The sequence below is a fragment of the Hyperolius riggenbachi genome, chromosome 2 (assembly GCF_040937935.1).
Source record: "Hyperolius riggenbachi isolate aHypRig1 chromosome 2, aHypRig1.pri, whole genome shotgun sequence".
In the NCBI taxonomy this organism is placed as follows: domain Eukaryota; kingdom Metazoa; phylum Chordata; class Amphibia; order Anura; family Hyperoliidae; genus Hyperolius; species Hyperolius riggenbachi.
The window spans coordinates 282,244,933-282,260,758 of NC_090647.1; the positions used below are offsets into that span (position 1 = coordinate 282,244,933).

The 15,826-nt window shown below is 44.9% G+C and overlaps 1 protein-coding gene across 2 annotated transcripts in view; it reads right to left on the bottom strand.

Annotated features, from left to right (window-relative positions):
- The window catches only part of VAV1 (vav guanine nucleotide exchange factor 1), a 97,022-nt gene that overhangs the window by 65,076 nt on the left and 16,120 nt on the right, over window positions 1-15,826 (bottom strand). For both annotated transcript variants that reach the window (XM_068268806.1, XM_068268809.1), the window contains exon 2: window positions 1,615-1,731. In XM_068268806.1, the coding sequence (XP_068124907.1) occupies window positions 1,615-1,731 (117 nt within the window). The remainder of the gene's footprint in view (window positions 1-1,614; window positions 1,732-15,826) is intronic.

Genomic DNA, 15,826 nt, shown 5'->3' on the forward strand with positions numbered 1-15,826 from the left:
GTCACACGGCTGTCCCCAGTACAGCACTGCCTTAGATCGCAGCTCTGTACAGCAATAAAAGACGGCTAAATGGGAGAATGAAGCAGGGATGCAATGCACCCGCAAACCACGCCGCAAGGACCTTACTCCGATCGGGGTTAGGCGATCCTGGGGCTGCCGCCGCCGCCGCCACACCCGTCGGCGTGACGCGGTTGGCTAGTGGTTAAAATGCCAAATGAGATACTGCATTAAAGGGATACTGTAGGGGGGTCAGGGGAAAATGAGTTGAAATTACCCGGGCTTCTAACGGTCCCCCGCAGACATCCTGTGTTGGCGCAGCCACTCCCCAATGCTCCGGCCCCGCCTCCGGTTCACTTCTAGAATTTCAGACTTTATATGCACCTTGATCCATGCATTGGCTTGTGAATGATGTATTAATGTATCAGCAATTTATGTAGCATTAGCCAGGGATAGGTTTTGTTGTACAGTGTTTCATATATACCTACACAGGTGCGCCCCTCCTTATGCCTTGTGTGATTCAGTATTTTATTAAAACATATTTATTTAATTATATGGCAATACTGAAGCATCATTTTTACGCAATGCTTTGAGGGGATTGCACCATTAATATATCCAAGTACCCCCACTTATTCCTGTACATGTCAATGTTTACGAGGCCACCTACATTATTGCCATTATTGGGGGCCTCTCATAGGCCTGGTTACGGCTTGCTTTGTTTTAGATGTTTTTAATCTTACTTTTTGGCTTCAATAAAGATATATTATACTTCCTAGAATCTTGGTCCAATTAGTGCTCCTTGTATTTGGTATATATTGAGGGGTTGCTTTTTTCCTGCTTTTTTCTTGTTTTATGTCTAATGTTGGGTCTGGGACCCTTTTCCCCTGTTGATTATTCCAATAAGCAATATTTATTGCTGAATGATGCATGCTCGCCTTCTCTTTTAGTTTAAACCTCCCTCACAGGGACATCGTCTATGTGAAATCTCACACAAGCTGAGATCACCTCCCCTGTGACATCATCAGTAGCAGCCTGTGTTTTGTTTTTTATCTCCTCCACCAGTCTGCAGGATTCTGTCCCGGCAATATGAAAGGAAGGGAGGGGTTCCTCCAATAAATGTAAAATATTTTAGATTTGTCATCATGCAGCTGAAAAAAGGCTGCTATTTATTATTATAAGTTAGAAAATAGAATTTATTTCTGAAATCTTGTATTTTTAATTTGAGTCCACTTTAAGGTGCCCATACATGGTACAATTTTTCATTTTTTCGATTAGATAATTTAGTTTGATTATTCCGTTAGATCGAATATAAAGATTTTTCCAACATGTCCAATTGGATTTATATAGGAAAAAAAACGGGATAATTGTTCGTTTTCCTTGATAGAAAAAAAAGATTATTTTCAACTATTATTTGATTCGATCGTTTTGGTAGAAAAAACAGTAAAATCAAACATTTTTATTGTACCTTGCGTATGGGCACCATTAGGCAGTGTCATCATGTTTTTGAGTGGGCCTGATTCCCACAAAGTTGCAATAGTAGAACAATAGTCATTATCTGAATAAAAAACTGTTTTCATGTTAAAAATCCAATAGCTTTTGTATATAGGAGAGAAGTACCTTGGCAAAGTCTTTGACATCGAACAGGTCAAAAGCCTCAAACAGGTCTGATTTGCGCATTCCAAACTTGGTAGTGCAAATGGACAGGAATGTCCGGATATTCTTCAAACACAGGAACTGTGAACAGAAATCAGGGTCAATATCAGTACCAGCTCACAAGCTGTCTTGTAAGAAACGACACACCAAATCATTCAAATCGAATATCATCATCATGTCAATCAAAACAGCTTCAAATGTCTTCATTCCAACATTATCGATTGCTGAACTTATCGGCATTTTATTGATAGGTGGCATTTGAACAGAGATTAGGCTAGGGGTGTCGAATGCAAACACAAAGTGGGACGAAATTGAGCTCTGGGACCAAGTCGCGGCCCGACCTCAATATCTAGTGGCCACATCTCTCTCTTATATAGTTCCCTGGTGTCTAATAGCCCCCATCCTTCCCCTATACAGTTTCCTGGTGTTTAGTGGCCCTCTCCTTCCCTTATACAGCTTCCTGGTGTCTAGTTGCCCTTTTCCCTCTCCTGTCCCCTTCCCCATATGGCTTCCCCGGTGTTCTATGGTTTACCCTCCAATATAGCTTCTCTGGTGGTCTACAGTGGGCCAAACATAATGCAAAGTGAGGAAACCACTTGAGGGCCAAATCTTATGGCTCCGAGGGCCAGATTTGGCCCTCGGTCGGAGTTTGACATGCATGGATTAGGCTAATCAGCAGGAATCCTGTACATCATGGGGTACAAAACTAAGCAGCAGTGAGATCAATTTTCAATCAGATATTCTGAGGGAGTATTATAATAGCTAGTCTGAAATGTCTACAGCTGACCTCCATCCAATAGATCTTAAAGGAGCACTATCATGAAAAACTATAAGATTTAGAATACACTTGCACACATACAGTACATCTATGTACATTTGTACCAAAGTGAAATGCACTATAAATTACCTTTCTCTTTTTTCACTGCCACTTACAGTAGGTGATACAATTCTGATAGATCTGGCTGATTTTGGACTAGTCCATCTCCTCATGGGGGAGTATCAGTATTTGTTTTATTCTTCATAATGGTACCTCTGTCTAAGTGATCTATACAAAAATGTCGACCAGCATTCCTTCTCACTTGCTCACTATTTTGGCAGTTGGACTGATATTTTTTAAAATAAAAAAAACCCATGAGGAAATTGGCTAGTTCAATACCTCTCAGAACCGTCATAGTTTTACTGTCTACTGTAAGTGACAGCAACATGGGGGAAAAAAAGTAATCGATAATGCATTTTCCTCTGAGAGGAAATGTACACCTGATATGTATTCATGCACATGGATTTTATGTTATATTTTTCACATTAGTGGTCTTTTAAAGGAACTCTTGTGTAAGAAAAATATAGCAAAGTCCTTTAACAAATGCTGCTTATCAGGCTGTTGGGCTGACCCTCTCATTTTTCCAGAGAAGGTGTTCGATTGGAGGGGATTAGGACTACTAGTGATAAAATAAGTGTAAATTTAGGGAGAGGAAAGATTTTACAATGTGCAAACACTGATTAAATAACCTATAATAGAATATTGTAAACAATTTACAATTATTTTCAGTATGGGTTTTTTTTCACTACAGTTTCTCTTTAAGTGATGTCACACCTTAAAAATCCATAAACCTTCATAAACTGAATGTGTTGGCTGGTATTATTTCTCATACTGCACAGTCAAAATATTTTGACAAATAAAACACCAGATAAGCAAGAGACACATACAATGTGTCCATGCATTCTGTACCCTTTCACACACAGTTACAAGATATTTGAAAGTCTGTGTGTTGCAATTGATCACTTTGCATTGAAGGTTATCACAGACCACTTGTCCCTATGGAAGGAGGGGCATCATGCAACAAGTGTGTGTGTGTGTGTGTGTGTGTGTGTGTGTGTGTGTGTGTGTGTGTGTGTGTGTGTGTGTGTGTGTGTGTGTGTGTGTGTGTGTGTGTGTGTGTGTGTGTGTGTGTGTGTGTGTGTGTGTGTGTGTGTGTGTGTGTGTAGCTATGGAGCTATGGGCCCCGGTGCGAGTTTTACATTGGGCTCCCAAGCACTCTACAGGTAACACTTGATAAGGTACAACAAAACCTGCCAAGGTCATCCACAGTATTAGAGGTGCAAGCAGGGAGTGGGGAACAGTTTGTTAAATGATTACTACTATTCAAAGTATCTATAGAAGTGATTACCACCACCACAGGACCAATTAACAGCTAATACTCTGGTTGAGGAAGGGCCCCATGGGGCCCCTCTGGCCCCGATGCAGCTGCTGCCTCTGCAACCCCTATTGCTATGCGTGCGTGTGTGTGTGTGTGTGTGTTTGTTTAGTGGCTGTTTATGGTGATGATATGCAAATCTGATAACTTTCTGACTTTGCAGATGGCAATGAAACAGTGCGAAACTGGAAGCAGGGGTTGGCTGGCAACCTCCCATACACTGGCAATCACCCATTTTATGTCAAAACTAAACAGTGACAACAAATGTATCGAATTTGATGAGCTGGAGCTTCTGATTTCTAGACAATGATGCCTTTAAAACAAACAACTATCAGAGAAAATGTGCTGGAATACACTCTGGCAATGGTGCCACTACCTTTGGGGGAAGAGGGTATGTGGAATGGGCTGAAGTAAAAACCAGATACTCTGAACATCAACGGTCATGCAATTCAGTGTCATAATCCTTTCTGTACGATCCTTGTAGAAATATAATTGGATACTATCAGGAACTTTTCAATGTTCGCTACAGATGAAGACTGGAGGATTGAGATGTGTTAATATTACAAAAAAAAAAAAAAAAAAATCTGACTGGAAATCAATAGAAGAAAAAAAAAATCCTGCTATATAAGTGCATGAATAGTTCAGTTTACTCTTGGAACTGCTGGAAGGTCTGAGGACATACTGTATCTATTATAGTTGCTAATTTTTTTTCTAACATCCATGTTATTATGGGCAGGCCCGGATTTACCTCACAGGAGCCTATAGACACAGATGTCCTGGCACCCTACACTTCCCCCACCACGAACCTAGAAACACCCACCGAACCGCACCGCTAGTGTGCTGGCTGGCCTAGCTGTCACTTCTACCTTATTTCCCTTGTCTATCATAGGTAGCTACAGATTTCCCTTAGTATTAGGTAGCCAGAGCCATCAGTATTAAGTAGCTAGAGGAGCCCCCAAGTATTAGGTAGCTAGAGGTGCCACCCACTGATGGGAGATCTGGTCAGTGGAATGCCGAGAGCCGGGTGGGTAGCCTCTCATTTACCCTCCACTGGGACTCTGCATAGATAAGGAGGGAGGCACATGGGGAGGGGAGTGAGCCGCCTTTCCATCATCCAGCACCTTTAGGCATGTGCCTACAGGCCTTATGGTAAATATGGCCCTGATTATGGGTATACCTGTTTATTATTTGTTATGTGTGTTATTATAGACTTATAGGGCCTGATTCACAAAGCGGTGCTAACAGTTAGCATGCTGGTGAAAAGCCCTCTATCACGCCTAAACTCAGTTTAGGCATGATAAGTTTAGGAGTGATACGTTTAGGCGTGATAAGTTTAGGCGTGATAAGTTTAGGCGTGATAAGTTTAGGCGTGATAAGTTTAGGCGTGATAAGTTTAGGCGTGATAAGTTTAGGCATGATAAGTTTAGGCATGATAAGTTTAGGCGTGATAAGTTTAAGCACCAACTGGGTTAGCACCGCAGTGCACAGCTGATCAAAAGTTTTGCGCTAGCAAAGTCTGGTGCACTTCGCATAGAGTTTAATGGCGCTGCTTAGCGTGCGGGACTTTGCGCGCGATCTAAACTTATCATGCCTAAACTGGCATTTCACCAGCGTGGTGCAATGGTTATCACGCCTAAAGTCTCTAACTGGGTTAGCACCGCTTTGTGAATCGAGCCCATAGTGTTATGGCCCAAAAGATTAATGCTGTTATCTTAAAGGGACTCCGAGCAGTGCAGAAACTATGGAAAGATGCATATCATTTTAAATCTCTCTTTCTCCTCTTTCCAATGATATATAAACCGCTGCCCTACGCCTATTAGTTTTCGCGACTGAAATTGCCGCTGCCGCGATTTCAATCGCGAAAATAAAGAAAACTAAAAGGCGTAGGGCAATGATTTAGGTGTCGCCAGAAAGAGGAGAAAGAGAGCTTTAAAATGATATCCATCTTTCCATAGTTACATTGTATTACACAGGCCGACTTTTTATGCTGAATGGAGCTGCTGACACTGGGGAAAGTGTCGTCCTGTGTAATACAAGTAACTATGGAAAGATGGATATCATTTTAAAGCTCTCTTTCTCCTCTTTCTGGCGACACCTAAATCGTCGCTCTACGCCTTTTAGTTTTCTTTATTTTCGCGATTGAAATCGCGGTCGTGGCAATTTCAATCGCGAAAATAGCGAAAACTAAAAGGCGTAGGGCGGCGGTTTATATATCATTGGAAAGAGGAGAAAGAGAGCTTTAAAATGATATGCATCTTTCCATAGTTTCTGCACTGCTCGGAGTCCCTTTAACCTCCTGAGCGGTATGGACGAGCTCAGCTCGTCCATCACCGGCGGAGGCTGCCGATTTTCTTCAAATAAAAAGCAGCACACGCAGCCGGCACTTTGCCAGCCGCGTGTGCTGCCTGATCGCCGCCGCTTTCGCGAGCAGTGGCGAAAGAGGGTCCCCCCAGCCGCCCGAGCCCTGCGCAGCCGGACCAATCAGTTCCGGCCAGCGCTAAGGGCTGGATCGGAGGCGGCTGACGTCAGGACGTCGGCTGACGTCACTCCGCTCGTCGCCATGGCGACGAGGAAAGCCAAACAAGGAAGGCTGCTCATTGCGGCCTTCCTTGTTTATTCTGGGCGCCGGAGGCGATCGGAAGAACGCCTCCGGAGCGCCCTCTAGTGGGCTTTCATGCAGCCAACTTTCAGTTGGCTGCATGAAATAGTTTTTTTTTAATTAAAAAAAAACCCTCCCGCAGCCTCCCTGGCGATCTCAATAGAACGCCGGGGAGGTTAAACGGTTCAGTGACTACCTGTACTTTACTGTTATTGTATGCTATGGTATCTCCTATTGTCACCAATCACTAATAAAAGCCAGTTAAGAGAATAGTTCTGTGTACTGTGTAAAGTGCTGTGGAAAATATGCTATATAAATTAATAATAAAAAAACCCTCTATTTCATTCATGACATTTTATTATGATAGTATTATGTCTTCACAGGGAAACTATCAATGTCGGGGATAAAACTCAAGTCAGGTGACCTCCCACATAATGAATTCTGTAATATCAGAATATCGGCAGGTCCTCAGACCAATGCTGCAAAGATTTGGCTATTCAACTTTCCCCAGGATTTTTTTCTTTTGCATGGTCATTAGATGAGCCGTAAATTATATTAAAAACAAAAATCAGTCTTGTATCATCTTTTAAATACAGAAAAACCCTGAAATAAAGTTCCCATGATACTAGTAGGGATGGGTCAATAAGATGCAAATAATTCAAAGATTGTAGATGATGCAAGATTATGCAAATTTTGAATGAAAAATTATGCCGCTTGAAAATAGACCCATCGCCAAATTTGAAACATCAAATGGGAAATCCTCTTTTCCCTTTAACAGCATAAAAAAAATAATAAGATTAGATCTACGCCTGATGGATGTTTGGATGTTGACAAACCCCACCCAACACTAAGGATTACACATACTATTCAGATCCCCAAAGAAATACTTTAGAACTGTCTACATTTTACTGACACAATATGACTTAGAATGAGCAGCTGAAACCACGATAGAACAAAGCGTGAGGTCGGACCACGCTCTAACCTAATTGACTCTCAAATTCACCCCAAAAAGGTCTACTCAATTTAACCTGAGAATAAACCAATAACTGTTAAAAGACAAATCCTATATTGAGTTCATAAACAGGGCATTAGGAGACTACCCTAGAAAACAACTCATCTGTTATCAGTAGACTGGGGGAAAAAAAAAGAAAGGAAAATAAGTTGAATACCCTTATCCAAAAGATTGCCCAGCCAGAAAACTAAACACAAACAGAAGCAAATTATGGAAACTCTAGCTGAACTAAAGGCATTAACTACCTGCGGACCGCCGCAGTATGAATCTACGGTGGGCAGGGGGCGCTGACTGGACGTAAACTCTGACCGGACGTAAACTCTATGTCCCATTCACCGCGCGCCCCCGCCCGTCCCTGCCACTGTCACCGCTCGATCTCCGCCGCAATGTGATGCCCTGCCGCCTCTATGACGGCAGAGCACTGTGAGCCGATCAGGAGTAGTTTTCATTGGCTCCTGGCCCTGTCATTAATGTAAGCCGTTCCCATTGGCTTACATGGAGTGACAGGGTCAGGAGCCAATGAAAGCGGCTCCTGACCGGCGCACGGCGCTCTGCCGTCATAGCGACGGCAGAGAGAGCAGCCTGCGGCGGGGACAGAGCGACGTGACCGGCGGATTTTAGCGGCGATTCGTCAGGAAGTGGCAGTTTACTGGACCAGCACCCTCTGGTCCTTAAGGGGGCAGAGGGAGCTGGTCCCGAAGTGGTTAAGGAAAGAGACTAAATCATCATTAAACCTTTCAGCAAGAAAACAAATCCTCCACTCTGAGGCCTTTTTCACAGTAGCACGTTTTCATTTTTTTTTCTTTTAAATCAGCCTTTATTAAACAGAAAAAGGAAGAGTAACAAAAATAACAAATAACATAACAGCAGCTTACAACAATACAGTAAAATATGAAGTGTTACCAGACAAAACAATTCTAGAAGTGAAACAAGAGAATAGCTAACCAGCTAAGTACAAAGGTAATTCCAAACCATAAACAAGGGACAGTACTATTTCCCATTTGTGAGATCCGAAGAAGGAGGCCAATGGAACAATATATCAACATCACTCAGGTAGTATGTGTCAGGAATATAGCAGCTAGTTAGGATGTTGGGGTAATGCAGAAGCATATTTTTCATTTTTCTGACTGTATCATTTGTGATGTCGGCTACAGCCATTCTGTCTTTGGGAAAAGCTGTGTTTGGTTGTATGACAGAATGAAGTACTTTGAGCTTTTGTAGTCAGTTCCTCTGGAAGTTGGATGCTGCTAATTGAATCTCCTGTAGTACATTTGCATTTGAGGAAGAACAATAGCAGACAATCTCAGATGTGATTGTCTGTGTCTGTTTACAGGTAATTACAGGCAAACTGCTACCTGTAACCAAAATGCAATCTTTTGATGTATAGACTTTTACCTGGGTAAATTGGGGTTATGGAAGTGTTCTGAAATCTCTGAAAAGATCAAACACTAACACGGGAAAGCTTTGAAGGTCGCATATCACAGGAAGAATATGACAAGTTGGGAAATTGTATTAGATTGTGGGATGAAACATTCTTTGCCCGGGGCAACACTTGGGACTATAAAACAGCAGCTAGGACAGTCACAACTGGTAGCTCTCTGGAGATAGCAAATGCTAGGGCTGCCCAACTACTGGTCGGAAGCGGCGTTCTCCCGCCAATGACGTTCAAACAACGTTTAGACCTTCAAGTTGGTAACGTTTTGATCCCCGTTTTTATTTTTATGCAAATATCCTTGTGTGTATCTTTGTAACTTTTATCCTTGCAACTTTTATTTTGTAACTTTTACTGCTTTTGTAAATATTATTTTCTGCATTGTTCCATTTTTTTTCCTGGACTATTAAATCGTTATTTAATAAGTTTGACTTCTGCTGTACTAAACTAACACTCATAGCCTAGAAGAGACTGAAGTGTAACTGTGTATAAGTCCATGCCTGATTGTATGACTGAGCAAACCTACCGTATAAAATTGTAATTGCATTGTGTGTATGGGGCACTTCTGCGCTCAACAGCCAAGTGGGAAGGCTAACAGTATCGTTCGGAACGACTAAGTGGTTTTGCTTCACTACAGTGTAAGATTGCAATTGTGCGTGTGTGTGGGGTGTTTGTCATAAGTTGGCCTAAAACGCGCAGCTGTCCCAATGTACGAAAACGCCAGTGTGAGTAACTCGACAGCAGAGTGTGATAGAACGCGGAAAAGCCGCCGCGTGTACTGACAGCGGGGCGGCTGATTCCGCGTCCAGCGCGGCGGTTTGCACGCAGCAGCGTGCGTCTGGTGTGGCTGGGTCTGTTAGTTCACACAGATTGAGGAATACGTGCGCGCGCTGAGAGGCAGAACCTTTATGACAACCAAGGAGGGGATCAGCTGACCAGGTTGGCCAGCTGACCTCAGAGCAAGTGACTATTGGTTGATCATTGATGGGTGGCGCCGGAGAGCGCCGCTCTATATATAGTTACTGCTGGTCAGTCTCAGGTTGTCTGCCGTTGCGAACACTTACGTGGAAGCACTCAGACCTTAGTCAGATCCTACAGTGTGTTAGAACCAGGAGGACCTGGGAATTCACACTGAGCCAGATTACTTCTGTGTATCATTGTGTTATACTTCAGACTAGTTCCAGGGTGTCGAGACCACGGACCTCACACCCAAGATTAGGGACTCTGTATTATCTTTGTGTTATACTTCAGACTAGTTCCAGGGTGTCGAGACCACGGACCTCACACCCAAGACTAAAGGTAGCCATACACTGGTCGATTTTCCATCAGATTCGACCAACAGATAGATCCCTCTCTGATCGAATCTGATCAGAGAGGGATCGTATGGCTACCTTTACTGCAAACAGATTGTGAACCGATTTCAGCCTGAAACCATTCACAATCTGTTGTGGTGGTGGTGCTGCTGCCGCTCCCCCCCCCCCCCCCGCATACATTACCTGCTCCGCCGGCGCGACTGCCCCCGGTCACCGCTGCTTTGTCTTCGCTCTGGTCTCCAGGTCCGGCATGCCTCACTTCTTCTAGCCCGGCAGGAAGTTTAAACAGTAGAGGGCGCTCTACTGTTTAAACTTCCTGCCGGGCTAGAAGAAGTGAGGCATGCCGGACCTGGAGACCAGAGCGCAGACAGAGCAGCGGTGACCGGGGGACTGGAGTCGCGCCGGCGGAGCAGGTAATGTATGCGGGCTATATTGCGTCGGTCGTTGGGCACTCGAACGCCGCTAGCGACGCGCTCCCGACCCGCGGGCGATCGACGGTAATAGCGCGAACGATTGGCAGCAGATTCGATCCCAGTGATCGAATCTGCTGTCGAAACGGCGGCAAATCGGGCCAGTGTATGGCCAGCTTAAGGATACTGTGTTCCATCATATTATACTCCAGAATAGTTCCAGGGTGGGGAGACCACGGACCTCACACCCAAGACTAGGCATTGTTTTGATATCTGTTATGACTTATTGCATTTCTGACTATCCCTCCGCTTTCTGATTCGGTACCTACGCATATCTGATTATCTGTTGCCAACCCTGCCTGCCTTTGGATACCGAATCAGCCTTCTGTCTCTGTACCTTGTCTGTCCGTGTGTTGCCGACCCGGCTTGCCCGACCTTGAGAGCTATCTCTCTCCATTAGAGATAGTCTCCAGACCTGCTAGTGACATCCACCTTTCAGGAGTCACTCACTCACAGGTCCTTCCTACTTTCAGCCTGGGGCTCCACCCCTTTGGAGGTCTCAGGCTGCTGGAAAGTTTTCGCACTTCCCAGAGGGCGGTATCGATCATACTGCCAAAGACCACCTGCTCCTCGGGTGGTCCAACTCAAAGTCATTACTGTTGCACCAAACACTCACACTATATAGGTGTCCAGAGGTTAGTTATACTTGGATTATCGGTGATTCTGCAGATCATCAATCAGGTATATATCTGTATTCTTGGTGATACTGCAGATCACAAATAATCAGATTCTCTCTGTGTGCTGACACCGATCGTTACACAGAGTGGAAGTGTCTAGCAACAGCTAGTGGTGGCAGTGAGAAGTGTTCTGAGGGATCACAGCCTTGTTTTAGCTTGACTAAGGCTGCTTCCCCTCTCAATCTGGTCAAACCCGCAGTCGGGAACCGTATACGCAGGCATGCCGCGGGCCGGTTCCTGACAGTATGTATGTCACGTATAAAAGTAAGGTCAGGAAACCCAGGGGAATGAAGCCAACCAGCCCAGATCTTTTCAAATTTATGAGGGTCCCCTCTATGGGCATAGACTATCTTCAGGTGAGTATGAACCTGTTTAATCCAAGTCTCCACGGAAGGAGGGACCAGGTTATTCCAAACCATTAAGATGAGCTTTCTAAATTGAAATAATAAACGGTGGATCATAACCTGCACATGTCCCGACAGAGTAAAATAGGAAAATAACCCAAAAACGCAGAACTGCACCGTTCTGTGAACTGTCTGATGGGAGACCTTGTCCACAATATCCAAAACAGTGCTCCAATATCTGTGTAATTTTAGACAGTGCCACAGCATGTGCAGCAAATCTCTGCGGTCCCTCCGACACCTGGCACAAATCGGATCTAGGCTCTAGCCTTCTATGCATAGAATACAACCTCTTGGGTGTTAGAAGGTTCCTATACAAAATATTCAGTAGTGACAATTTTTGAGAAGCATTGGTAGAGACCAGTGGAACACTTTGGAGGATATCCGACCAATCCTTCGTCATCAGCCCACCCAGATCTCACATCCACTTATAACATTTGAGAGAGAATTTCTTCAAGAACAGACCAAGCAGCACAGCATAACATGAGGAAATAATCCACTACTTGAGTTAGACAAACTAATAGCATTGAATACTGGCAACAGGCATATCTGAAAGGAGAAAGTAATTGCTTACGCATTGCATGTTACAACTGAATAAATTGTATTGTAGCTATGGAGAGTTGCGCACTTGCATCAAGGACAACAAATCAACAAGAGGACGAACTGTATCACCCTCCACTCAAGCCCATTGCTTAAGAAACGTCAACTCCAGTAACTCAGGAAAACACATATTACCATGGAGAGGGGTATAGCTTGTAATGCCGTCAACCTCCTGCATGCCTCTAATCCGATTCCATATCTTTTGAATAAGAACAAGAGTTGGGGCATGAACCCCCCCCCCCCATCATGAATCATATTCCCCAGCCTCGATGCCGGCGCATCAGCCGCTCGATTCCCCGCCATTGTCCGCCAGCGGGGATCGAACGGGGTCATCGGACCTGCTGAATATTATCTCCTGGCATCAGCTGCTCGATATACGGTACAGAAACGTACCGTGCATCCCCAGCATAATGCAGTAAAGGTTAAACGCAGTACACACAGCTTGATACAAGGCAGTTTCCCCAGCGTGGATTGGCACCCAATAACGCCATTGACATTCAGACGTGTACAGTGCAGACATGTCGCTAGCCTGCAGGCTAGCTAAGTGTTCTGTTCCTTGGGGGGGGGGGGGTAGATTTTGGGCAAGAAGGGATAACCATGTTTTTGCCCATTGCTCAACTGAAGCAGATCGCTGGCCGAGTGTATGAGTGGGGTCATTATCGGCCAAGTTTCATCTAGTGTGTGTACAGAACTTAATGTAGCAGATGAAAGAGGGCTCAAGTGACAGTCTAGGGGCATAGGTGCAGTCACAAGTCATGCTGGTAGCCAATACCCTGTTGCTACCCCACGGTCGGGTTTCCTTTATGAAAGCCTACAAAAGAATCTAAGAAAAACAATGAGTGGAAATGCAATGATTTTACGTAATATTTGTAAGCTGATATTTGTTCCTTCGCGTTGCTTGTTGGATTTTGGTGACACACAATTATGTGTAACCTTGCTAATAATTCCACAGGGCCCTGTCATCTATTTATTTTTATGCATATAACATTTTCCACTATTTGTATTTCATGCTTCAGATGGAAGTAATAGTTCTATTTAGCTTGGTCTGAATGCAAGTTGCAGTGGAAAGCTGAAATGTTTGCAGGTCACTGTTATATGTACTGTACACTAGAGGAAACCATTGTCCCAGGGCAGGCCACAGAATGCGCTCCCTTCATCTCGCTGCTGAACACACATCATATCTGCTTTACTGCAAACAGGTTTGTTTTTACAGTCTAATCAGATTCCTAGAACAAATACTGTACGTGGCCAATATACATTCTCTGCTTTATTTCCTTGTTTCCTCAGTTGATTGTAAACGACAGGAAACATCTTTTCTGGTTGGGGAAAGACCCAAGCACTGCCAAATGGTATCATTATGAGTATTTGATATTTTTCACAATGCAAGGGGACCACTGACTGCATTGCAAAGCCGATAGACTTCTGCAGGACTTGAGCTCAACCACTGCAAACTGTGAGCTACACCTATTTAAGGACTCTACCCTGTTGTTGTGATGATGATGTTCACAATAGGTGTTTCTCAATAAACAATGTTTTTAAAGCGGTATTGTCACTATAAAAATCAAATTTCAACAGCAACTGGTCTGAGTGTATTAAGTGATAAAGATGCTAATCCTGCATTCAAAACTTGCAAAACTTTTTCTGCTGTTATGATTTGGAGTTATCACATACTTTAGGAGCACTGGCCCTTTAGTAGTCAGTGCCAAACAGTTGAATGCTGGGGGTTCTTTTTATGTATAATACATGCCTCCGCTTCCATTTATTTCCCTGCCTAGCTTCTTATCTGAAACACCTCTGCTCACTTGTGTTTACAAACAAGGCTGAGGTGACTCAGTGATTGGAGGAGAAAAAAGAAAACAAAAAAAAGACAGTGCAGTTCCTAGTATACACCTCAGTGGGAGTGTCTGAAGACTCTGGGAGGAGGGCAGCTAATGAATACACAATGAGCAAGAGAAGGGAGGAGAGAGAAGGGAGGAGGGGAAAACAAGAGTCAGGGAGGATATGATGTCAGCATTTGCTTGGTAAAATGGCCACTGCCTAGAATAGGATTTTCTGCTTTTCCTTTCTAAATTTCACAGGAATCATTACGTGGATAGCACAATACATCTGTTATGTAAGTAGAAGTAGTATTTATCTACTTTTATATGTGTTTTTTATTTCTAGGTTAGCATGGGTGTCGCTTGTTCTTTAATAAAGGAGTAATTGTAATTATGTTTAGAAACCCTACTATCATGCCATAAGTACGTTTTCCTCCAACCAGGGGCTTCCTCAGGGGTACCAAAGTGCTAATGTGCAAACACACACACACACATTTTTATTATTGAAAAGGAAGCCCCCAGAGCAGCCATTGCTAAGCAACGGGGGGCATGACATGGGAGGAGAGTAGAGGCCTGGGGGAGGGGAGCTGATAGGCTGGGCAGGTAAAAGTGGGACAAGAAGCGGGGGCAGGGCAGCCAGGTAAATGTAAAAAGCAGGGGCAGCAGGGGAACTTCCTCTTTTAACTGGAACACCGGAGCTACATGCAACACTGCAGCTACGTCTCGCTGTACGGTCACCCAAAAAAAACACTGAGATGGAGGCAGCGATGCAGCATTTACTAAAGACTGTGTGGGCCAGAGCGGAGGCACAGGGGCTGCAATGGGTGAACGCACAAGTTGCAGCTCATCAGCAGCTCACCTGGAGAGATGGAGGCTGATCAGCCTCGGAAACGGAAAGTCCCAACGAGATTCAGCCTGTCCAGCTCCCCAATCGGATGCAGGAGGTCCCAGGAGGGCTGGCGGCAGACTGCCCAGGATGGTGGCGCTCAGCTGAGAGCGCAGGTGGCAGGACCTGCAGACTGGCAGGGAGAACCTCACCTCAGCATCTCCCGCCGGTGGGGAGCGGGCAGAGCAGCAGTGGAGGCAGCCAGGGAGAGGAATTGCCAGGAACTGGCAGTGCACCATTCTGCCCGGCTGCTCAGAAAGCGGGGGATAGAGCAAGGTGGCAGCAGGGAGCTTGGTCCACGACAAGATGGTCGCCAGCAGCAACAAGCATGTGGGCCACAAAAAAAAATGGCGCCCGCACGAAGAAGGCAAAGCTGGGGGGAGCGAGAGGGGGCAAAGGGCGCGCTGCGGGGAGAAAGAGCAGGACCAAGCCTGCAGAAGCCTTGCCCAGCTCCCCTAAGCATGACAACAACCGTGGGAGCGAGAATCGGGTCAGGAGGTCGGAGGACACAGAGAGAGAGGGGGTCCTCAGTGGGAAGGACATGGACGAAGACGAAGTTTTTCTCCAGCAGGATGATTATAGTGTGGCAGGCCCCTAGGGGGGCAGTGCTGGACAGCAACTAGGACCCCTTTGCTCAGAGATCTGGGAAGTTGGAGCAAACAAAGTGGCAGGTCCGTTTGAGGGCCGTGCTGACACACGTTGCAGAAATGGATTACAAAGTTTGCAGCAGGAGGCTCCCCCCGTGCTGAGGCATGCGGAGGGGGTCTCAGCACTGCT